The 25,000-nt window shown below is 44.1% G+C and overlaps 1 protein-coding gene across 1 annotated transcript in view; it reads right to left on the reverse strand.

Annotated features, from left to right (window-relative positions):
* Window positions 1-25,000, reverse strand: part of myo10l3 (myosin X, like 3) — a 79,997-nt gene that overhangs the window by 11,194 nt on the left and 43,803 nt on the right. Inside the window, exons 18-33 of the mRNA XM_058391207.1 lie at window positions 18,671-18,795; window positions 18,362-18,479; window positions 11,276-11,382; window positions 10,256-10,726; window positions 9,698-9,731; window positions 8,698-9,609; window positions 7,202-7,325; window positions 6,718-6,961; window positions 6,499-6,594; window positions 6,322-6,415; window positions 6,096-6,151; window positions 5,528-5,670; window positions 5,100-5,294; window positions 4,421-4,578; window positions 3,168-3,282; window positions 2,752-3,049 (exon numbers count right to left, since the gene is read on the reverse strand). Of these exons, the coding sequence (XP_058247190.1) occupies window positions 2,752-3,049; window positions 3,168-3,282; window positions 4,421-4,578; window positions 5,100-5,294; window positions 5,528-5,670; window positions 6,096-6,151; window positions 6,322-6,415; window positions 6,499-6,594; window positions 6,718-6,961; window positions 7,202-7,325; window positions 8,698-9,609; window positions 9,698-9,731; window positions 10,256-10,726; window positions 11,276-11,382; window positions 18,362-18,479; window positions 18,671-18,795 (3,290 nt within the window). The remainder of the gene's footprint in view (window positions 1-2,751; window positions 3,050-3,167; window positions 3,283-4,420; window positions 4,579-5,099; window positions 5,295-5,527; window positions 5,671-6,095; window positions 6,152-6,321; window positions 6,416-6,498; window positions 6,595-6,717; window positions 6,962-7,201; window positions 7,326-8,697; window positions 9,610-9,697; window positions 9,732-10,255; window positions 10,727-11,275; window positions 11,383-18,361; window positions 18,480-18,670; window positions 18,796-25,000) is intronic.

Here is a 25,000-nt window from a genome sequence, read left to right on the forward strand (position 1 = left end):
TTTAATGTCTAAGAAATGCGCTTCATAAACTCGGGTGAATGTGGGAAGGGAGATTCAGAGCGCACGAGTTTACAGTACTGTACATAGCAGCGGGCTGCGGGAGGGAGACGCCGCAGTGATTATTAAACAGAGACCATGTTCAGATAGAGAGATATATTTCATATTTAGAAGTGTTTTAGAGAATATATAAACGTGACATAAGATAATATATAAATGCTACAGTAACGATCAAACGCGTATGATGTAAAAACTATTAATAACTGAGCTATAAAAATGTTAGAGCCATTTGACCAGTCCATAAACAAATTTTTATATATTGTTATAATATTATAACAATGGCTTAAAATAGCTTTTAGGCACAATATGTTTTATCCATTACACTCAAAACAAGTGCGTAAGTAGAAGGGCGCATTTGTAGAATCTTAAGATTTTTATTAAATGTATCCTGATGGTCAGCTGCCTGCAGGGCAACGCGCTCTTCCCGCTTCCATCACACGCAATAAAACCTCACACCATGAAGTTATGACATTGAAAACTCACAGCTGAAAATGTTAAATATGAATTCCACACGTTTACCGACCGATCGGTTTATGACATCAAAGTAGCTACTGCAAGAACAGACTGCTCCGTAAGCTTTTAAATAGCTTTTGTGGGACTTTGATATCATACACCAATTGCCCTCCACAGCGCCACGTTATGTTGATCGATTTCAATGTACATGAAACACGACTGCTGCCTACTGGTCTCATCTTTCGTACGTCGCACGCAATGCCGCACAATGCCGCGAGTCGTTGCGGGATTCCTGTCCCTCTGACGCACATTCTTAAATGCCACATCTGTATACGTCGTCTGTACTGGACCATATCAACATGTGTATTGACACCGTCACCACTGTCAAACATGTGAAACACTTTCCTAATCAGAAGCCATGGATGAACTCTGAGGTCCGCCTCTTGCTGAAAGCAAGAGATGCTGCTTTTAAATCTGCCGATGAAGAGGACTACAGCAGAGCCAGGGCCAACCTGAAAAAGGGCATTAGGTAAGCCAAGCATGCACATAAACTGCGCATCGAGGAGTGCATCTATTGCAACTCCAACCCCAGACACCTTTGGACTCCTCTACGGCTGATCATGCTATATCACTCTCCATAACAGAGGTACACTCACAGCACTGAGCATAGTAGATCCACGTGAGTCAGCCGGCCTGATGGCATACCCGGACGTGTGCCCAGGAGTTGTGCTGACCAACTGGCGCAAGTCTTCACTGACATTTTCAACCTGTCACTGGCCCAGCCCACTGTTCCAACATGTCTGAAGACTACAACCATCATACCAGTGCCCAAGCATTCTTCTTCAGTGTCTCTGAACAGTTTCCACCCTGTTGTACTCACTCCCATTGCTGTGAAAACTGACCAACGCATCATCGGCACCCAACTACCTGCCATTGAGTCTCTTCACTACAGCAGATGTCTGCACAGAGCACACAAAATCATCAAGGACTCCTCCCACCTGAGTCAAAAACCGTTCAACTTCCTTCCATCCAGGAGGAGATATAGGTCCATCCTCACCAGAGCCAGCAGGTTTAGGGCCAGTTTTTTCCTACAACCATAAATCTACTGACCTCTACACTACACCGCTAGGACACTCACGTCTCACTACACTTCGTCTACACACACCACCCTGCGGTTCTGCTCCATTCTGTACATTCTGCTATAATATACTTATAATATTTTCTCTGTGTAATATATTTATTATAATTATAATGTACATATTGTTAATTTCATAATTACACCTAGTTTATCTATCTATCTATCTATCTATCTATCTATCTATCTATCTATCTATCGAAAAACTAGGTGTAATTATGAAATTAACAATATGTACATTATATATATATATACACAGGAATACAGCACAGAACTACATTACCCATCAGCGCCCGTATCTCACATGACCATGTTACCTGCCTCACTGACCACCCGCACCTGTTTCCTGATTACCATGTGCAGACCAAACAGAACATGATGCCCACTCTCTGTGTTTATAATGATTATAATGAGACTTCATGTTATAACTAGATTAATCTCCTGCTTACACAAATACACTTTTCACACTACACAGTATAGAATATAATCCCACTCTGTGTTTATAATGATTTATAATCCCACTCTCGGTGTTTATAATGATTTATAATCCCACTCTCTGTGTTTATAATGATTTATAATCCCACTCTCGGTGTTTATAATGATTTATAATCCCACTCTGTGTTTATAATGATTTATAATCCCACTCTCAGTGTTTATAATGATTTATAATCCCACTCTCAGTGTTTATAATGATTTATAATCCCACTCTGTGTTTATAATGATTTATAATCCCACTCTCAGTGTTTATAATGATTTATAATCCCACTCTCAGTGTTTATAATGATTTATAATCCCACTCTGTGTTTATAATGATTTATAATCCCACTCTCAGTGTTTATAATGATTTATAATCCCACTCTCAGTGTTTATAATGATTTATAATCCCACTCTCAGTGTTTATAATGATTTATAATCCCACTCAGTTTTGCCTCACCACCATTGCTCAGGCTTGCTCATTAGTGATAACTATAAATTTAATTTTAAAATTTGTCATTTTTCTTTTATATCGTTATAATTCTGTAAAGCTGCTTTGACCCATCCTAGTCTCATCATCAGAACCAGTGCTCCGGACCTGGACTTTACACTGACAGTTCCTCTGTAATCACCTCTTCAGATGAAATTTCAGGTATCGCAGGATGCCTCGGTTCGGAAGGAAGGTGCAGCTCATGCACGTGAGCAGGTGCCAGTGGGCGTGGCTTGCAGAGCTGTGTGGCTGAGGCACATGATTGGTTTGTTTAATAAGCTGGCAGAAGACCTCGTCTCTGATCGGCCGGAGGTCATGACAGGTCTGCAGGATTCCCTGTATGATGGGGATAGGGTCAGCCACAACCTCCATCTCCTGCAGAGAGTTAAAGATCTTCACTGCTTCATCCTGAAGACTAGAGTAACCTTTCTCCTTATGGACTAGAGAGACAGACAGAAAGACAGACAGAGAGAGGAAGAAGTTTATAACCCATTCTTAGATTGTCTGTATGTCTTTAGAGTTAGCTCCCCTGAATGTCTGTGTGTGTGTAGGACTCACTGCTGTCTCCGTAGGGCAGAGGCAGTAGTGGAGAGTGCAAGGGATGTTGTGTGTATCGCAGTATCGGGTTTCTCCAGTACATCTGCTCCACTGCCTCAACATTCAGACTGTTCTCCTGAAACACACACATTTAACCAATCACACTTCAGTAATGACCATGACATCATCACCCGTCGAGATAAAGCTTCATCCTAAATGCTACAAAGTTTGCAACTCAGATAAATAAAGAAACATATAGGTGATATTGAGGAAGTGACAGTATTCCACACAGATAGAGCAGGGAAAGAAAAAAAAACAAAACAAATGTAAATAAATAAACTACTAGCACACTTCTGATGGTCAGCACTAACTGGACAGTGGACAATCAGACACAGTCAGTCATCTAAATAACCATGAGTTCATGGCGTGTCAGACCTGCACTATACTGGTGTTCATGTTTTCATGAAAGTTGTCATTATGAGTTACGTACTCTCTGAAAGCTGAGTGTGACGTGACGTTATACACAAACGACATGTAAATAAAGGAAGCTGCATACAAACTCTCAACCTGCTCTAATATGTGTGTGTGTGTGTGTTGAGTTGTGTGTGTATTCGCTGTGCTCTCCTGTAAAGAAAATGTCTACTCTTTTACGGACAATTCATTCACAATTTAATCCATAAACCTCACTTCTTCAGATAAATGTCTCTCATTAAAATGTCTTCATGACTATGTAGTGTGTCTATTTACATATTGTGGTGACATCCGCAGTTTGTCTGTAGTTATGATAGGTATATAATTTGAGTATTAAATCCTGACCCCATGGCCGTGTGTGCTTTCAGGACTTGTATAATTGTGTGAACTTTGGTTGCTCAGTCACTATTATTATGGCCACATCAGCAAAAGATGAGAAAGAAAACAGTGCAGAAAAGCAAAAAGAGCTCCACACAGATGGCACACAGCGCTGTACCTCATTCCACCCTGGAGTTAAGAGAAAGTGCTGGTGGGTTCCACTGGCTGAAAAGGACAAAGTCATAATCATTCACTTTATCTTTTCTTGTTTCAGTATGAACAATCCAGCCCATGAAGCCTAACATTCCCAGAGCTCCCCCTGGTGGCAGTGTGTTAGGGATGTGTAAAGAAGACGGTGTGTTATGGGGTAATGTAGTGCGCGCTACATTTATATCCTGTATTTATAAAATCCTGTAAATCTCTCTGTAGCAATGTTCAGTATTAAACCCACTATAGAATTTAAACTGAAGTCAGAGCGAGTCTACCTTGATCTCTCGGATGAGCTGCTGTGTGGGCGTCTCGATGGGAGCTTTCTTATCGATGGCACTCTGAATGGCCGATGCCCATCTCATGGCCTCATTCAGGAGTTTGGTGTAAAGGCGGTATGAGTGCTTCCGGCCATGCACCACAACATTCCAGTAACCTGCACATGGAATAATGAGGAATTCCATCAAAACTCAACATGTCTACTGTTCCACTCGGGAACGATTTACTCCATCTACAGATATTTATATATTCCTGAGTACAGTCTCTGGACTGAGCCCATTTGTGCCACAGTCCTGTAGTGCATTGTATAGCAGGTTGGGAATTATTTTGGACTTGGTCAGTAGCCCCGGTGTGTATGTATTGCACTCTGAAGTGAGTAGTGGTACATTTTGGATTTTAGTATTAACCCTTAAATTACATTAGTGCTAGCAGATTTGACCAATAGTTCAAGTCCTGGTTAGTGACCTGTAGAATGAGTAGGGCACTTTGCCCAATAATTAATGGGCATTAAGAAGATAACACCAATCAAGACATAACCATTAGCTAAATAAAAATAAGTAAATAAAAACAATAATAATAATAATAAATATTGTTTGGTTTTGACACAATGACCATTTAAATGTACAACTTTAAACAATTGATTATTCATATTAAATAAAAAAAAAAAAAACGTTATACCAGTCTCTTTGAAGACTCGGTCGTCAGGTTGTACCACCGAGCACAGGCTGTTGAGCACCAGAGTGCCGAGACGAGACGAGCTGCGCTCAGATGATTTATAATAATCCAGAGAGTTTGCTGTCAGGACAAACCAACGCTTCTTCAGCTTCAGAGAAGAGCTCTTCATACCAGACCTCATCTCCTTATGCAGCCAGCCTAAGAGAGACAGACAGATCAGACATACAGGTCAGACAGACAGGACAGACAGACAGTTCAGACAAACAGGACAGACAGACAAGTCAGACAGACAGTTCAGACAAACAGGACAGACAGACAAGTCAGACAGATATCATCACAGTGTAACTGGGTCACAAATCTCACAATGCAGTAGAATCAGTCTCTATCATATCTGTTGTTGTCCTGTCTCACCTGCTTCAGGTTTGTCTCACCTCTGACGATGAAGTCCTGTCCATCGCTGCGCGCCTCTCCTCTGGGTTTGTGTAACAGTCCAATCCAGTGGTGCATCTCCTCCGGCAGGTCTGCATTACAGTGGATCACTCGATTGGCTGTGATGATCACAAAGGAGTTCGGCCTGAGACAACAGAGGGGACAAGACAGAGGACATGACATAGGACATGACAGGACATGACATAGGGCATCACATAGAGGACATAATGTGGAGGAATGCTTTAGCAGAAACACTTTTAAAGCTATGAATTAAACACACTAAGGTTTTAGAAACTACGGGAACTAAAAGTGTTGCTTAAAACGAGTCCAGGACCTTTTATTACTGAGGGAGTAATGTATAATGTAAAGTATAAAGAGAACCTGCACTTAGAATGTCCAGTTCTGTGTAAATCCACCTTTCTGGCCAGTTCAGGTGTATAAACATGTGACACGTATCTTGAGCTATAAACATACTCCTCTATTTCTGAAACTCTTCAAGATAAAAACACAGGCTTTATCTAACTGATCATCATGAGAAGTTTATTATTTTATTATTACATGAGTTCTCACCTGTCAGGATTGTCTGAGGCACAAACTGAATCGATGAGCCCAACGTCCAGAGTTCCCTAAAAAGAGAAACAATAAAAAATTAAAACTATATACAGAATAATAAACATAAATACATAATGAAATTATATATATTTGTATATATATATATATATATATATATATATATATATATATATAACATATTTAAATCGATGAAGTTTCTCATGTGATCAATTGTAAGACTGACCACTGCGTTTTTGGGGTTCGCCGATTCATTCTGCATTTCCATCAGCTGCTGTGGGGAGGCGCTGTGTACACGACTTAACATGCTGAACCAACCGCTGGATACACACACAGACACACAAATGAATGGAACATCTGATATTGTGTGTGTGTGTGTGTGTGTGTGTGTGTGTGTGTGTACCTGGCTTCTTCTGGTGTTTCAGCATAAATGTGATATGTTCTGTCTTCAGTTATGATGTTAAGTGCATTTTCCTTCTCATGGTTATCAACAATCTCCCTGTAAAGCACACAGTGATCATTCTGTTACACACACACACACATACACACACACACACACACATACACACACACACACACACAATTCTGTGTTAACTGGTTTATATAAACTGGACCATCTCACCTGGCTGTGCGAATGTCAATGGTTCCTTTCAGTTTTTCCTCGCTGTCATTCTCAAAGTACATTAGTTTATTCTCACGCAGGACGAACCAGCGCATTTTCCAGTTCCGCCTGGACAGTGTGCTCGATCCTCCGCCTTTCTTATACAGCCAGCCGCTCTTCACCGAGTCCTGCTTCGACCGGAACCACATAAACGTCTCATCCTTTAACACACACCAGCGCCTACGCCATGGGATCATCAACCCACCTGTGGGGAAGGGGAGGGGGGTTAGTGTGCTCCAGGTACAACTGAGGTAAGTTCCTGATTAGATTCCTGTTTCTGTCCTAGTTCCAGTCTCCGGTCCAGTCTGTCGGTTTCAGGAGCTGTTCCACTGCCAGTCTCTGATTTAGGCTGGTTTATGTCACAGACCTTGGTTTTAGACCTTAACAGAGTACCGCGTCTGGTTTCATGCTGTTTAAGTGTGTGTGTAAGTGTGTGTGTACTCACTCTTCATGTCCAGGTAACTGTGGAAGTATGGAGGATTGCGGCCGTTCAGCAGACTAACTCTTCCATTAGAAACTTCTTCATCAGTATCTGCGTTATCATCGTTCTCCTCATCACTGTCGATAAGCTGGAGAGGAAAAGTGTCTGAAGATCAGTGAACTGCCTCTAAACACACATATCTGTGTGTGTGCATGTGTATGTGTGTGTGTGTGGCCAGAGTCCCTCCATTATCAGATCTTTGTAATGAAGCTGATGATATCTCACTCAGCTTCGATGTCAGAGCTTATTTACCTAAAGAGTAAAATCTTTAATCCCATTAATAATCCCAGTTACTCCTGCTTCTGAAAACCTTACCTTCACATGATTCACAAAATAATCATGAATGGAATTTCATTTGGCTTATCATTATATGAAGCTACAGTAATACCTTGACTTAAATTAAATTGACTTAATACATTGACTTAAATTAAATTTCTCCATTAAAATGAATTGAAATGCTATTAATCGGTTCCAGCCCCCCAAAAACCACACCAATTTTTTTTTGTTATGTGTTTTTAAATAAAAAAAATGCACTTTATAAATAACAAATAATGTATAAAAAAATAAAAATACATAATAAAAGAGAATGTAAAGAAATAAACTGTTTTTATTAAGTGTATTTACCTTGAAGGTCAGACAAAGATGCTGCCGGAGGGGGAGGAGATTGGAGGAGGAGGGGGGCGGAGTTTTTCATTTCGTGCTCTATCGCTTAACCTAACTTACTCGCTACACACTTAATGCTACAATTAATTAAATTTAACTTACACACTATGCTACACTTTATCGCTAAACTTAATTGCTACTTTTTATTTATTTAGTTTTCACTTCACTTAATCATCTTCTTCACTGACTTCTCCCTTTTTCTCCACACTTTCCTCGCTTTCCCTTGCAGAGCGTTTCAATAAAAACCTGTCCAAGGAGGTTTGTTTCTTCCTCCCTTTCAAAATGTTTGGAAAATGAGTGATGAAGTGTGATTGCACAGCGCCAACGCACGACCTGGAGAGATCACCACGTGAACTGACCGCTCGCTGGGTGACCGAGTGGTGGGTGGAGTAAGCTCGCGCGCTCGTAACTCAGATCTCAGCTCGTATCTTAAAGCAAAAAATCGACCGAGTGACGGCTCGTATCTCAGAAAACTCGTGAGTTGAGTCACTCGTAAGTCAAGGTTTCACTGTATTTAAAAAGACATCCAGTGTCTTCATTAGAGTAGAATAATCACATAATTCTATTCCATTACCTATATCTGCTTTGTTTCAGATTCTGTTTTAAGATTCTCCTCAGTGGTCAAATGTAAAAAAAACGGAAGCTGAATAATGGCAGGGAAATGATTCTGTCCCTAATGCAACTGGAACCAAATTAAACAGCTAGAGCTTCAAATTCTTGGTTAAAGTTTTAGAAAATGCTAAGACATCATCCCCAGTCAGAGAAGGTGTTTAGAAGATTGAACAGCGGTCCCTCACCGACTCTGCGCTTCCTCTGAAGGAATCCATGCTGTTGTAGGTGCAAAATGATCTCCTCTGCATCTCTTCATCAGTGACATGTCCATCAGTAAGGTTCTCCAGGGCCTCCTCTAATTCGTACTCCTCCTGGTCGTAATCAGACTCCGTTTCTGGCAAATCTGTATCCCAGTTCCTGATATCCTTCTGCACTTCACTGGGATCAGCAGGTGGTGAAGATGGAGCAGGGGTCTGCTCTAAAATCCCACTGTTTCTGATGGAAGAAGTGGATTTTGGGCTGGGATTTGAGCCAGATTTTGGCCAGGAGGACTCTTGAGAGAATGAGGCTGAAGAAGATGTCTCAAAATATCTGCTGTATGTGAGAGGGCTGGAATTTTGATCAGATTTTGGTGCGGATGTGTCGAGAGAACCCTGAACAAATAAAGCTGGAGGAGGTGTAGGTAAAGCAGGAAGATGTAATGTTCTGCTGTGTCTGAGAGGAGAACTTTCCACCTGCTCCTGAGCAAATTCTGCTGGTGGAGGAGGAATTAAAGACAACACATTCAGGTCCAATGACTCAACAGCAGGAGGAGATGGCAATTCTGGAAGTGGGACGCATTCATCTTCATCCTCAGCCTGAAACCCTTCATCCTCATCATCCTCAGCTAGTGGTGCCACACTCTCGTTTAAATTCTCTTCACTGGAAAGCGATGGCTCCAGACCTCCAAAGTCCAGCATTTCCAGGAACTCTGTAGCCACGCGTGATGCCTCCTTCTCCAGACGGTAGATTTCGGCATCACGACGCTGACGGAGCTCCTCACGTGAACCTTCATTCATCAGAGCCACTCCTTCATCACGCTGTCGCTGAAGACGCTCAATTTCTCGCTCCAGACGTAAGATCTCCTCCATCTGACGAGTCTCTTCTTCGGACGAGTTCTGAAACACAAACACAGAACTTTTATAAGAATAAACACAATCACGCACAGATATAAAGAACATTATCTTTAGGAAATCCTGGATGTACCTTGGAGAAATGATGATTTGTGTCCAGTTGAGTCCTGTAAGAAGAAACCAAAAGAAAAACAAATCCATTGATTCTGAGATTTATGGCTGACCTTCTGCTCAAGGGAGAGCTACATTTAGGTTTTGTCTCCTACTCTTGGAGAAGGCTGTGTTTGGGATTATCTGGAATAGTTTGGAATTTTTTTTTTCAGATCCAGGAGTGTTTGGAGACGTCTATGAGATTATGAAGGTTTGGGTGTTTGGATGGTTTGGAAGGTTGGCTAAATGTGGGAATGTTTTTAGGCGTAGGAGGTTAGAAAATATTTGGAAGATTTGGGAAAGGTGTGTGAATGTTCTGGAAAGCTGTGACAGATGGATGTTGGGGAATGTTTGAGAAGGTATGTGAGCTTAGGAATGTCTTATAAATTGGGAAAAATGTTGAAAAACTTTCTGATATATAAAGTAGGTTTCTTAGATAAAAGCGTTTGATGTGGACGGAGATTTCTGAGGTTTTAAATAGTCGGAATGTCAGAAAACTCCGGAGGTTTTACTCAGGAGGAGTTAGTAAAGCAAAGCGTACCTGCTGAATGCTGGAGATATATCATCAGAGTCCTGCAGCTTCCTGAGCTCATCTTCTTCCTGTTTCTGTACTTGCTCCTGTTCCATTTTCCTCCTCAGATCCTCCTCTTCCTGCTTTTTCTGCAAAAGTTCCAGTTCATGTTCCTCTTTCCTCCGCCTCTCCTCTTCTCTTCTCTTTTGCTCCTGCAGTTCTTCCTTCTCCTTCTTTCTCTTTTCTTCTTCCTCCTTCTTTTTTCTCTCCTCTTCCTCTTTTATTCTTCTCTCCTCTTCTTCCCTCATCCTTCTCTCCTCTTCCTCCTTCTTTCTTTTCTCCCAGAGCTGTTGATATAGTCTCCGTGCAAGCTGTCCTCGCCGGTGTTTCTGGAGGACGATGACAGCTGAGAGCGTATGCAGGAACACTTTTCTCCAGAAGTGAGCTCTGTAGTTCTTCTGGATGATGATGACACTGCTGCGAATCTTCCTGTACTGCTTCCTATGGAGAAAAAGTCCATGTGAATTCATGTTTAATCCTTCAGAAGACCATTAAAGATCATGAGAGTGGACACTGCTTTAATAACTCTATCCAGGAACTGGACTCTACTTTTACTTTAATCTTCATCTCTGGTCCAGAGACAGCTGTGCATTTATCCAGAATTACACTATAATTTAGAAATATTCACATACACTCACTCACACACACACTCACTCACACTCACACACACACTCACTCACTCACACACACACTCACTCACACACACACTCACTCACACACACACTCACTCACTCACTCACACACACACTCACTCACACTCACACACACACTCACTCACTCACACTCACACACACACTCACTCACTCACACACACACTCACTCACTCACACACACACACACTCACTCACACACACACTCACTCACACACACACTCACTCACTCACTCACACACACACTCACTCACACTCACTCACACACACACTCACACTCACACACACACTCACTCACTCACACACACACTCACTCACACTCACACACACACACGCTAACCTTGCCACATAGCTCAGTATGTGAGCTCGGATCAGCATTCCTGCTTTTCTCCGCACCTCATCTCGCTCTCGCTCCAGCTTCTGCTCCAACACTTCTTTCACAAAGACCTGAGAGAGAAATAGAGACAAAGACAGATAGAGAAATAGACAAATGACAGACAGACAGATACAGAGAGAGAGAGAGAGAGAGAGAGAGAGAGAGAGAGAGAGAGTGTAAAGAAAGAAGCTAAGCTTCCATTGTGCAGTGTGACTTCCTGTTTTACCAGAAGGACTGGCTGTTGGCCAGAAACTAGCCCACACCCCCCACACCCCCCCTCTCCCCCAGTCTTTCTGTTTCAAATGCAGAAGGCATGAAGAGTGATAAAGGCCTGGAGTTTCATTAACCCTTTTCTGTCTAACATTTCAGATGGCAGTGCTCACAGACTCTATTCCAAAAGCCTACTACTCCCTATACCCTACACCGTAATTCCTACACCCTTCTCCCTACACCCTACTCCCAACACCATACTACCTACACCTTACTCTCTACTCCCTTCTCCCTACACCCTACTCCTTAAACCATGTATCCTTAGCCTACTACCAAACCAATCTAACGTACCTGCTCTCTCAGTGAGGTCATATCCTCTGTACCTGCTCTCTCAGTGAGGTCATATCCTCTGTACCTGCTCTCTCAGTGAGGTCATATCCTCTGTACCTGCTCTCTCAGTGAGGTCATACAGTATTTTGACACTAATATATTGCAGTACACTGTAGGAATTTACACCTGACTCCAATACATGACTCAAAATTTCCAATTTCTAAATAGTACACAACATAATGAATATCATTTTCAAACACCAACTACAACCCCACCTCCTCCCCCACCCCGGCACACACACACACACACACTCCCCTGAATGGCCACTCACTCATTTGGCTGCTATCAGTATCCAGAATAAGCATTAATTTAACAGTATATGCCATAGCCTTTACAATGGAAGAGCCTTCCCCAAGAAAGAGGGAATAAATTATCTTCAGCTGACCCTGAACAAGAAAAAAACAATAAGCCTATTTTACAGCCACACAGTCAGACATACAATGAACTGTGTGTGTGTGTGTGTGTGTGTGTGTGTGTGTGTGTGTGTGTGTGTGTGTGTGTGAGAAAAAGAGTGCAGAATTGGAGCTATGTTACATGTAGGACTAAAAGCACATTACAGTGAACAGTTACAAGACAGACATCATGTTATAACTAGATTAATCTCCTGCTTACACAAATACACTTTTCACACTACACAGTATAGAATATAATCCCACTCTCTGTGTTTATAATGATTTATAATCCCACTCTCAGTGTTCATAATGATTTATAATCCCACTCTCGGTGTTTATAATGATTTATAATCCCACTCTCTGTGTTTATAATGATTTATAATCCCACTCTCAGTGTTTATAATGATTTATAATCCCACTCTCTGTGTTTATAATGATTTATAATCCCACTCTCTGTGTTTATAATGATTTATAATCCCACTCTCTGTGTTTATAATGATTTATAATCCCACTCTCAGTGTTTATAATGATTTATAATCCCACTCTCTGTGTTTATAATGATTTATAATCCCACTCTCTGTGTTTATAATGATTTATAATCCCACTCTCAGTGTTTATAATGATTTATAATCCCACTCTCTGTGTTTATAATGATTTATAATCCCACTCTCTGTGTTTATAATGATTTATAATCCCACTCTCTGTGGTTATAATGATTTATAATCCCACTCTCAGTGTTTATAATGATTTATAATCCCACTCTCAGTGTTTATAATGATTTATAATCCCACTCTCTGTGTTTATAATGATTTATAATCCCACTCTCTGTGTTTATAATGATTTATAATCCCACTCTCAGTGTTTATAATGATTTATAATCCCACTCTCTGTGTTTATAATGATTTATAATCCCACTCTCAGTGTTTATAATGATTTATAATCCCACTCTCTGTGTTTATAATGATTTATAATCCCACTCTCTGTGTTTATAATGATTTATAATCCCACTCTCTGTGTTTATAATGATTTATAATCCCACTCTCAGTGTTTATAATGATTTATAATCCCACTCTCAGTGTTTATAATGATTTATAATCCCACTCTCTGTGTTTATAATGATTTATAATCCCACTCTCAGTGTTTATAATGATTTATAATCCCACTCTCTGTGTTTATAATGATTTATAATCCCACTCTCGGTGTTTATAATGATTTATAATCCCACTCTCGGTGTTTATAATGATTTATAATCCCACTCTCGGTGTTTATAATGATTTATAATCCCACTCTCGGTGTTTATAATGATTTATAATCCCACTCTCAGTGTTTATAATGATTTATAATCCCACTCTCAGTGTTCATAATGATTTATAATCCCACTCTCGGTGTTTATAATGATTTATAATCCCACTCTGTATTTATAATGATTTATAATCCCACTCTCTGTGTTTATAATGATTTATAATCCCACTCTCAGTGTTTATAATGATTTATAATCCCACTCTCAGTGTTTATAATGATTTATAATCCCACTCTCAGTGTTTATAATGATTTATAATCCCACTCTCAGTGTTTATAATGATTTATAATCCCACTCTCTGTGTTTATAATGATTTATAATCCCACTCTCAGTGTTCATAATGATTTATAATCCCACTCTCTGTGTTTATAATGATTTATAATCCCACTCTCAGTGTTTATAATGATTTATAATCCCACTCTCAGTGTTTATAATGATTTATAATCCCACTCTCAGTGTTTATAATGATTTATAATCCCACTCTCAGTGTTTATAATGATTTATAATCCCACTCTCTGTGTTTATAATGATTTATAATCCCACTCTCAGTGTTCATAATGATTTATAATCCCACTCTGTATTTATAATGATTTATAATCCCACTCTCAGTGTTTATAATGATTTATAATCCCACTCTCAGTGTTTATAATGATTTATAATCCCACTCTCTGACACGGAGGTGGTGGAATGAACTTCCCCTAGATGTCTGTACAGCTGAGTCACTGACTGTCTTTGAATGATGGATGAAGACCTTCCTCTTCCTGAAAAACTTACACTAGTGGTTATTGTTTCCTGTTTGTTTTATTTATTTTAAAAAAGTGTGCTATATTTCCTCCCAACACAGATTTTAGACTGATGGTCTCCTAAGTACATGACCTACTGATCCAGTGTTAATGTATTCTTTTATACAGACTTCAAGACTGAGCAGCTGCATCACTGCCTGGTTTGGGAACTGCACCAAGACCCTTCAGGGGACAGTGAGGACAGCTGAGAAGATCATCGGAGTCTCTCTCCCCTCTATCACAGACATTTACTCCACACACACCTCACACACACTCTTACACACCCCACACACACCTCACACACACTCTTACACACCCCACACACACCTCACACACACTCTTACACACTCTTACACACCCCACACACACCTCACACACACTCTTACACACTCTTACACACCCCACACACACCTCACACACACTCTTACACACTCTTACACACCCCACACACACCTCACACACACTCTTACACACTCTTACACACCCCACACACACTCTTACACACCCCACACACACCCCACACACACTCTTACACACTCTTACACACCCCACACACACCTCACACACACTCTTACACACTCTTACACACCCCACACACACTCTTACACACCCCACACACACACTCTCACACACTCTTACACACTCTTACACACCCCACACACACACTCTTACACACTCTTACAGACTCTTACACACCCCACACACCCCTCACACACACCCTTACACACCCCACACACCCCTCACATACACTCTAACACACCCCACACACCCCTCACACACACTCTTACACACATTCTTACACACCCCTCACACACACATTCTTACACACCCCTCACACACACACTCTTACACACCCCTCACACACACACTCTTACACACCCCTCACACACATTCTTACACACCCCTCACACACACTCTTACACACCCCTCACACACATTCTTACACACCCCACACACCCCTCACACACTTTCTTACACACCCCTCACACACACTCTTACACACCCCACACACCCCTCACACACTTTCTTACACACCCCTCACACACACTCTTACACACCCCACACACACACTCTTACACACCCCTCACACACACCCCACACACCCCTCACACACATTCTTACACACCCCTCACACACACTCTTACACACCCCTCACACACATTCTTACACACCCCACACACCCCTCACACACTTTCTTACACACCCCTCACACACACTCTTACACACCCCACACACCCCTCACACACTTTCTTACACACCCCTCACACACTTTCTTACACACCCCACACACACACTCTTACACACCCCTCACACACACTCTTACACACCCCACACACACATTCTCACACACCCCTCACACACACCCCACACACCCCTCACACACATTCTTACACACCCCTCACACACATTCTTACACACCCCTCACACACACATTCTTACACACCCCTCACACACACCCTTACACACCCCACACACCCCTCACACACATTCTTACACACCCCTCACACACATTCTTACACACCCCTCACACACACATTCTTACACACCCCTCACACACACACTCTTACACACCCCTCACACACACACTCTTACACACCCCTCACACACACATTCTTACACACCCCTCACACACACTCTTACACACCCCTCACACACACTCTTACACACCCCTCACACACACTCTTACATACCCCTCACACACACTCTTACACACCCCTCACACACACTCTTACATACCCCTCACACACACTCTTACACACCCCTCACACACACTCTTCCACACTCCTCACACACACTCTTACATACCCCTCACACACACCCCACACACCCCTCACACACACTCTTACACACCCCTCACACACACTCTTACACACCCCACACACACACTCTTACACACCCCTCACACACACTCTTACACACCCCTCACACACACATTCTTACACACCCCTCACACACATTCTTACACACCCCTCACACACACTCTTACACACCCCACACACCCCTCACACACATTCTTACACACCCCTCACACACACTCTTACACACCCCACACACCCCTCACACACTTTCTTACACACCCCTCACACACACTCTTACACACCCCACACACACACTCTTACACACCCCTCACACACACCCCACACACCCCTCACACACATTCTTACACACCCCTCACACACACTCTTACACACCCCTCACACACACTCTTACACACCCCTCACACACACCCCACACACCCCTCACACACATTCTTACACACCCCTCACACACACTCTTACACACCCCTCACACACACTCTTACACACCCCTCACACACATTCTTACACACCCCTCACACACACTCTTACACACCCCACACACACATTCTTACACACCCCTCACACACACTCTTACACACCCCTCACACACACCCCTCACACACACTCTAACACACCTCACACACACTCTAACACACCCCTCACACACACTCTAACACACCCCACACACACACTCTTACACACCCCTCACACACACCCCTCACACACACTCTAACACACCTCACACACCCTCTAACACACCCCTCACACACACTCTAACACACCCCTCATACACACTCTAACACACCCCACACACACCTCACACACACTCTTACACACCCCACACACACACTCTTACACACCCCACACACCCTTACACACCTCTCACACACACCCTTACACACCCCACACACCCCTCACACACACTCTTACACACCCCACACACCTCTCACACACACCCTTACACACCCCACACACCCTTACACACCTCTCACACACACCCTTACACACCCCACACACTCTTACACACCCCTCACACACAACCCACACACCCCTCACACACACTCTTACACACCCCACACACCCCTCACACACACTCTTACACACCCCTCACACACACCCCACACACCCCTCACACACACTCTTCACCCTTCTGCCATCCGAAAAGAGGTACCGAAGCATTTGGACCCGCACAACCAGACTGTTGAACAGTTTGTTCCCTCAGGCAATCAGGTATCTCAACAGAGAACTGAGCTGAGCTGGACACACGCACACACACACACACACACACACGCACACACACACACACACGTACAACCAAGATCTGATCTCAATAGGAGAACTGAACTGTGCTGGACACGGACACACACATACATAACACACACACACACACACACAAAAAGAACTGAACTGTGCTGGACATAGTCACACACACACACACTAAATTGTCCTGTTTGCACGCACATGTCACTTTACATTTATATATATATATATTAGTCTTGTTACATGTGTCACTTTAATATCTGCAGTCACTGAATACACTGTTCTTTGCACATTGTCTTGTTCATTGCACAAAGTCGGCCTATATGTTGTTTGTCTGCACTGTCTTGTCTTGTCTTGTCTTGTCTTGTCTTATCTTGTCTTGTCTTCCTGTACACTTCTGTTGTATGTCTAGTTCTTAAAGACTGCACATTAAGTATAGTTTAATTTTATCTCTATGTTATAGCTCTATGTTTGTCTGCGTCTCTGTACTTTGTGTTCTGTGTAGCACCTCTGGTCCAGGAGGAACGTTGTTTCACTTCACTGTGTACTGCATCTGATATATATGGCTGAAGTGACAATAAAGCTTCTTTGACACTTTGAAAACACTCTTGTACATCTCTCTAGATAAGAAAGTCTGCCAAATGGCAGAAATATAAATGTGTAAATAGAGAGAGAGACAGAGAGAGAGAGAGAGAGAGAGAGAGAAACTAAAAGCTAATGCAGGAATCCAATGATGGGAGAGATGTCTCTGCTCTTCTGTGATAAATGGATATATGAATTAATATATATATATTTCTCAAAGCTGTTTGGTGATAATACCCACTAAAAGCTACACAAATTAAGGTGAACTTCCTCATACACAGTGTTAATTATGTGTTATTATGTTAAAATCTTGCCTGTGTGTGTGTGTGTGTTACCTTTGTCTTTCCCAGTTGCCATTCTTTCTTGGATTTATCGAACACTGTGAGGAGATCATGACATTTTCTCCAGGCTTCTCCATCTGTGATCCTTTTAGCTCTCAGAAGCACACAGTAGCTGTTAAACACACACACACACAAGCACACACACACACACACACACACACACACAAGCACACACACACACACACACACACACACACACTTGCTTCATGATGTAAAATGAAGCAAAACCAGATCCATATGTTCTCCTTGCTGTTTTCAGAAAGTGTTGTAGAACACACAGCAATGCGTGTGTGTGTGTCTCACCGGTGGAGGAAGTCACTGAAGGTTCTGCGTACAGGGAACCCAGCTCTGCGGATCTTCACTGTCTCCAACATGCCAGAGTAGCGCAACTGGTTCAGAACCACCTCCGGGTCAAACGTATTAGCGTGCTAAAGGACAGGAAAGTGTTGACCAGTGTGAGAGGACATTATAAACTCAACAGCAGTGTGTGTATGAGTTTCTGTAGGAATAAATACTCATACACTACACTTTACTACACTACAGTGTTCTCTGGACCGCTATAATTTACTGGTTAATGAACACAAAGAACCACACTCTTCCTCTTCCTCCACACTCTTCCTCTTCCTCCACACTCTTCCTCTTCCCTCACACTCTTCCTCTTCCTCCACACTCTTCCTCTTCCTCCACACTCTTCCTCTTCCCTCACACTCTTCCTCTTCCTCCACACTCTTCCTCTTCCCTCACACTCTTCCTCTTCCCTCACACTCTTCCTCTTCCCTCACACTCTTCCTCTTCCTCCACACTCTTCCTCTTCCCTCACACTCTTCCTCTTCCCTCACACTCTTCCTCTTCCTCCACACTCTTCCTCCACACTCTTCCTCTTCCTCCACACTCTTCCTCTTCCCTCACACTCTTCCTCTTCCTCCACACTCTTCCTCTTCCTCCACACTCTTCCTCTTCCCTCACACTCTTCCTCTTCCCTCACACTCTTCCTCTTCCTCCACACTCTTCCTCTTCCCTCACACTCTTCCTCTTCCCTCACACTCTTCCTCTTCCTCCACACTCTTCCTCTTCCTCCACACTCTTCCTCTTCCCTCACACTCTTCCTCTTCCCTCACACTCTTCCTCTTCCTCCACACTCTTACTCCACACTCTTCCTCTTCCCTCACACTCTTCCTCTTCCTCCACTCTTCCTCCACACTCTTCCTCTTCCCTCACACTCTTCCTCTTCCTCCACACTCTTCCTCTTCCTCCACACTCTTCCTCCACACTCTTCCTCTTCCCTCACACTCTTCCTCTTCCTCCACACTCTTCCTCTTCCTCCACACTCTTCCTCTTCCTCCACACTCTTCCTCTTCCCTCACACTCTTCCTCTTCCTCCACACTCTTCCTCTTCCCTCACACTCTTCCTCTTCCTCCACACTCTTCCTCTTCCCTCACACTCTTCCTCTTCCTCCACACTCTTCCTCTTCCTCCACACTCTTCCTCCACACTCTTCCTCTTCCCTCACACTCTTCCTCTTCCTCCACACTCTTCCTCTTCCTCTTCCCTCACACTCTTACTCCACACTCTTCCTCTTCCCTCACACTCTTCCTCTTACTCCACACTCTTCCTCTTCCCTCACACTCTTCCTCTTCCTCCACACTCTTCCTCCACACTCTTCCTCTTCCTCCACACTCTTCCTCTTCCTCCACACTCTTCCTCTTCCCTCACACTCTTCCTCTTCCCTCACACTCTTCCTCCACACTCTTCCTCTTCCTCCACACTCTTCCTCTTCCTCCACACTCTTCCTCTTCCTCCACACTCTTCCTCCACACTCTTCCTCTTCCCTCACACTCTTCCTCTTCCTCCACACTCTTCCTCTTCCCTCACACTCTTCCTCTTCCTCCACACTCTTCCTCCACACTCTTCCTCTTCCTCCACACTCTTCCTCTTCCCTCACACTCTTCCTCTTCCCTCACACTCTTCCTCTTCCTCCACACTCTTCCTCCACACTCTTCCTCTTCCTCCACACTCTTCCTCTTCCTCCACACTCTTCCTCTTCCCTCACACTCTTCCTCTTCCTCCACACTCTTCCTCTTCCTTCACACTCTTCCTCTTCCTCCACACTCTTCCTCTTCCTTCACACTCTTCCTCTTCCCTCACACTCTTCCTCTTCCTCCACACTCTTCCTCTTCCCTCACACTCTTCCTCTTCCCTCACACTCTTCCTCTTCCTCCACACTCTTCCTCCACACTCTTCCTCTTCCTCCACACTCTTCCTCTTCCCTCACACTCTTCCTCCACACTCTTCCTCTTCCCTCACACTCTTCCTCTTCCTCCACACTCTTCCTCTTCCTCCACACTCTTCCTCCACACTCTTCCTCTTCCCTCACACTCTTCCTCTTCCTCCACACTCTTCCTCTTCCTCCACACTCTTCCTCCACACTCTTCCTCTTCCTCCACACTCTTCCTCTTCCTCCACACTCTTCCTCCACACTCTTCCTCTTCCTCCACACTCTTCCTCTTCCTCCACACTCTTCCTCTTCCCTCACACTCTTCCTCTTCCTCCACACTCTTCCTCTTCCTCCACACTCTTCCTCTTCCTCCACACTCTTTCTCTTCCCTCACACTCTTCCTCTTCCCTCACACTCTTTCTCTTCCTCCACACTCTTCCTCTTCCTCCACACTCTCCCCATTCCTTCATACTCTTCCTCTTCCTCCACACTCTTCCTCTTCCTCCAGACTCTCCCCATTCCTTCACACTCTTCCTCCAAACTCTCCCCATTCCTTCACACTCTTCCTCTTCCTCCACACTCTTCCTCTTCCTCCACTCTTCCTCTTCCCTCACACTCTTCCTCCACACTCTTCCTCTTCCTCCACACTCTTTCTCTTCCTCCACACTCTTCCTCTTCCTCCACACTCTTCCTCTTCCTCCACACTCTTCCTCCACACTCTTCCTCTTCCTCCACACTCTTTCTCTTCCCTCACACTCTTCCTCTTCCCTCACACTCTTTCTCTTCCTCCACACTCTTCCTCTTCCTCCACACTCTCCCCATTCCTTCATACTCTTCCTCTTCCTCCACACTCTTCCTCTTCCTCCACACTCTTCCTCTTCCTCCAGACTCTCCCCATTCCTTCACACTCTTCCTCCAAACTCTCCCCATTCCTTCACACTCTTCCTCTTCCTCCACACTCTTCCTCTTCCTCCACTCTTCCTCTTCCCTCACACTCTTCCTCCACACTCTTCCTCTTCCTCCACACTCTTTCTCTTCCTCCACACTCTTCCTCTTCCTCCACACTCTTCCTCTTCCCTCACACTCTTCCTCCACACTCTTCCTCTTCCTCCACACTCTTTCTCTTCCTCCACACTCTTCCTCTTCCTCCACACTCTTCCTCTTCCCTCACACTCTTCCTCTTCCTCCACACTCTTCCTCTTCCTCCACACTCTTCCTCTTCCTCCACACTCTCCCCATTCCTTCATACTCTTCCTCTTCCTCCACACTCTTCCTCTTCCTCCAGACTCTCCCCATTCCTTCACACTCTTCCTCCAAACTCTCCCCATTCCTTCACACTCTTCCTCTTCCTCCACACTCTTCCTCTTCCTCCACTCTTCCTCTTCCCTCACACTCTTCCTCCACACTCTTCCTCTTCCTCCACTCTTCCTCTTCCCTCACACTCTTCCTCCACACTCTTCCTCTTCCTCCACACTCTTTCTCTTCCTCCACACTCTTCCTCTTCCTCCACACTCTTCCTCTTCCTCCACACTCTTCCTCTTCCTCCACACTCTTCCTCTTCCTCCACACTCTTTCTCTTCCTCCACACTCTTCCTCTTCCCTCACACTCTTCCTCTTCCCTCACACTCTTTCTCTTCCTCCACACTCTTCCTCTTCCCTCACACTCTTCCTCTTCCTCCACACTCTTCCTCTTCCTTCACACTCTTCCTCTTCCTCCAAACTCTCCCCATTCCTTCACACTCTTCCTCTTCCTCCACACTCTTCCTCTTCCTCCACACTCTTCCTCTTCCTCCACACTCTCCCCATTCCTTCACACTCTTCCTCTTCCTCCACACTCTTCCTCTTCCTCCACACTCTCCCCATTCCTCCACACTCTTCCTCTTCCTCCACACTTTTCCTCTTCCTCCACACTCTCCCCATTCCTTCACACTCTTCCTCTTCCTCCACACTCTTCCTCTTCCTCCACACTCTTCCTCTTCCTCCACACTCTTCCTCTTCCTCCACACTCTTTCTCTTCCTCCACACTCTTCCTCTTCCCTCACACTCTTCCTCTTCCCTCACACTCTTTCTCTTCCTCCACACTCTTCCTCTTCCTCCACACTCTCCCTCTTCCTTCACACTCTTCCTCTTCCTCCACACTCTTCCTCTTCCCTCACACTCTTCCTCTTCCTCCACACTCTTCCTCCACACTCTTCCTCTTCCTCCACACTCTTCCTCTTCCCTCACACTCTTCCTCTTCCTCCACACTCTTCCTCTTCCCTCACACTCTTCCTCTTCCTCCACACTCTTCCTCCACACTCTTCCTCTTCCTCCACACTCTTCCTCCACACTCTTCCTCTTCCCTCACACTCTTCCTCTTCCTCCACACTCTTCCTCTTCCTCCACACTCTTCCTCCACACTCTTCCTCTTCCTCCACACTCTTCCTCTTCCTCCACACTCTTCCTCTTCCCTCACACTCTTCCTCTTCCTCCACACACTTCCTCTTCCCTCACACTCTTCCTCTTCCTCCACACTCTTCCTCTTCCTCCACACTCTTCCTCTTCCTCCACACTCTTTCTCTTCCCTCACACTCTTCCTCTTCCCTCACACTCTTCCTCTTCCCTCACACTCTTTCTCTTCCTCCACACTCTTCCTCTTCCCTCACACTCTTCCTCTTCCTCCACACTCTTCCTCTTCCTCCACACTCTTCCTCTTCCTCCACACTCTCCCCATTCCTTCATACTCTTCCTCTTCCTCCACACTCTTCCTCTTCCTCCACACTCTTCCTCTTCCTCCAGACTCTCCCCATTCCTTCACACTCTTCCTTCAAACTCTCCCCATTCCTTCACACTCTTCCTCTTCCTCCACACTCTTCCTCTTCCTCCACTCTTCCTCTTCCCTCACACTCTTCCTCCACACTCTTCCTCTTCCTCCACACTCTTTCTCTTCCTCCACACTCTTCCTCTTCCCTCACACTCTTCCTCTTCCCTCACACTCTTCCTCTTCCTCCACACTCTTCCTCTTCCTTCACACTCTTCCTCTTCCTCCAAACTCTCCCCATTCCTTCACACTCTTCCTCTTCCTCCACACTCTTCCTCTTCCTTCACACTCTTCCTCTTCCTCCAAACTCTCCCCATTCCTTCACACTCTTCCTCTTCCTCCACACTCTTCCTCTTCCTCCACACTCTTCCTCTTCCTCCACACTCTCCCCATTCCTTCACACTCTTCCTCTTCCTCCACACTCTTCCTCTTCCTCCACACTCTCCCCATTCCTTCACACTCTTCCTCTTCCTCCACACTCTTCCTCTTCCTCCACACTCTCCCCATTCCTTCACACTCTTCCTCTTCCTCCACACTCTCCCCATTCCTTCACACTCTTCCTCTTCCTCCACACTCTCCCTCTTCCTTCACACTCTCCCTCTTCTCCTACACCACAGACTTCAGTACAGTTCAGATCTCTGATCAGATCAATTCTCTGAAATGTCTGTGGTGGTCATGTGGATCAGGGATGGACATATCAAGGAGTACAGGAACCTGGTTAACTACTCTGTGGTTATGGATGAACCATCTGCTTCTGAATCCTTCACCTCCTCCATCCTCTCCATCTCCATCATCATCTCCCTCTCCTCCATCCTCTTCATCCACTCCATCTACTCTATCCTCTACATCTCCTCCATCCACTCAGTGTTCTCCATTCACTCCATCTCCTCCATCCACTCCATCTCTGACCTGCTGATTAAACTGGAGCTTCTTTAGTAGGAGACGGTCAGCTCTAATGGTCACAGTGTCAGTCTCACGATCACTGAACAATAAGTGAAATTTACCACCATCCACTATTCACCACCATCTGCACTCACACTGTTCTTCATACAGGACATACAATGGATTCTCCCAGTCCTACAGTGCAGCAACCAAGAAAATACAACAATATATACAACAATCTATCTATCTGTCTATCTATCTATCTATCTATCTATCTATCTATCTTACACCATATTACATTAAACATTCATCACACTATACTACACAATACTATACTGTATAATACTATAGTATACTGTACTACACAGGTTTTTGATGATGATGATGGTTCAATCATTCCATGTATTTATTTGAAATATTCTATGTGTATATTTTTATTAAATTAGTTTAGGTTTAAGAGAATTGTGTGTGTGTGTTTTCTGCTCCTGGTTGTGGCAGCAGTGGCCAATGGTGACCTTTGACCTTTGGGGTTTGGGCTAGAAGAATGTTCTATCACACACAGTCTCTTGATTCTCAGAACTGATCTAGATGTCACTCTGAAACACTGTGGCTTTGTTACACACACACACACGCTAACACGCTAACACACTGCTCAGTGCTATTGTGAATTTCACAGGCAGTCACTGGTGCATGCGTCACACACACACACACACACACAATGCTGACATTTGGAGCT

This window comes from Hemibagrus wyckioides, linkage group LG06 (genome assembly GCF_019097595.1).
Source record: "Hemibagrus wyckioides isolate EC202008001 linkage group LG06, SWU_Hwy_1.0, whole genome shotgun sequence".
In the NCBI taxonomy this organism is placed as follows: domain Eukaryota; kingdom Metazoa; phylum Chordata; class Actinopteri; order Siluriformes; family Bagridae; genus Hemibagrus; species Hemibagrus wyckioides.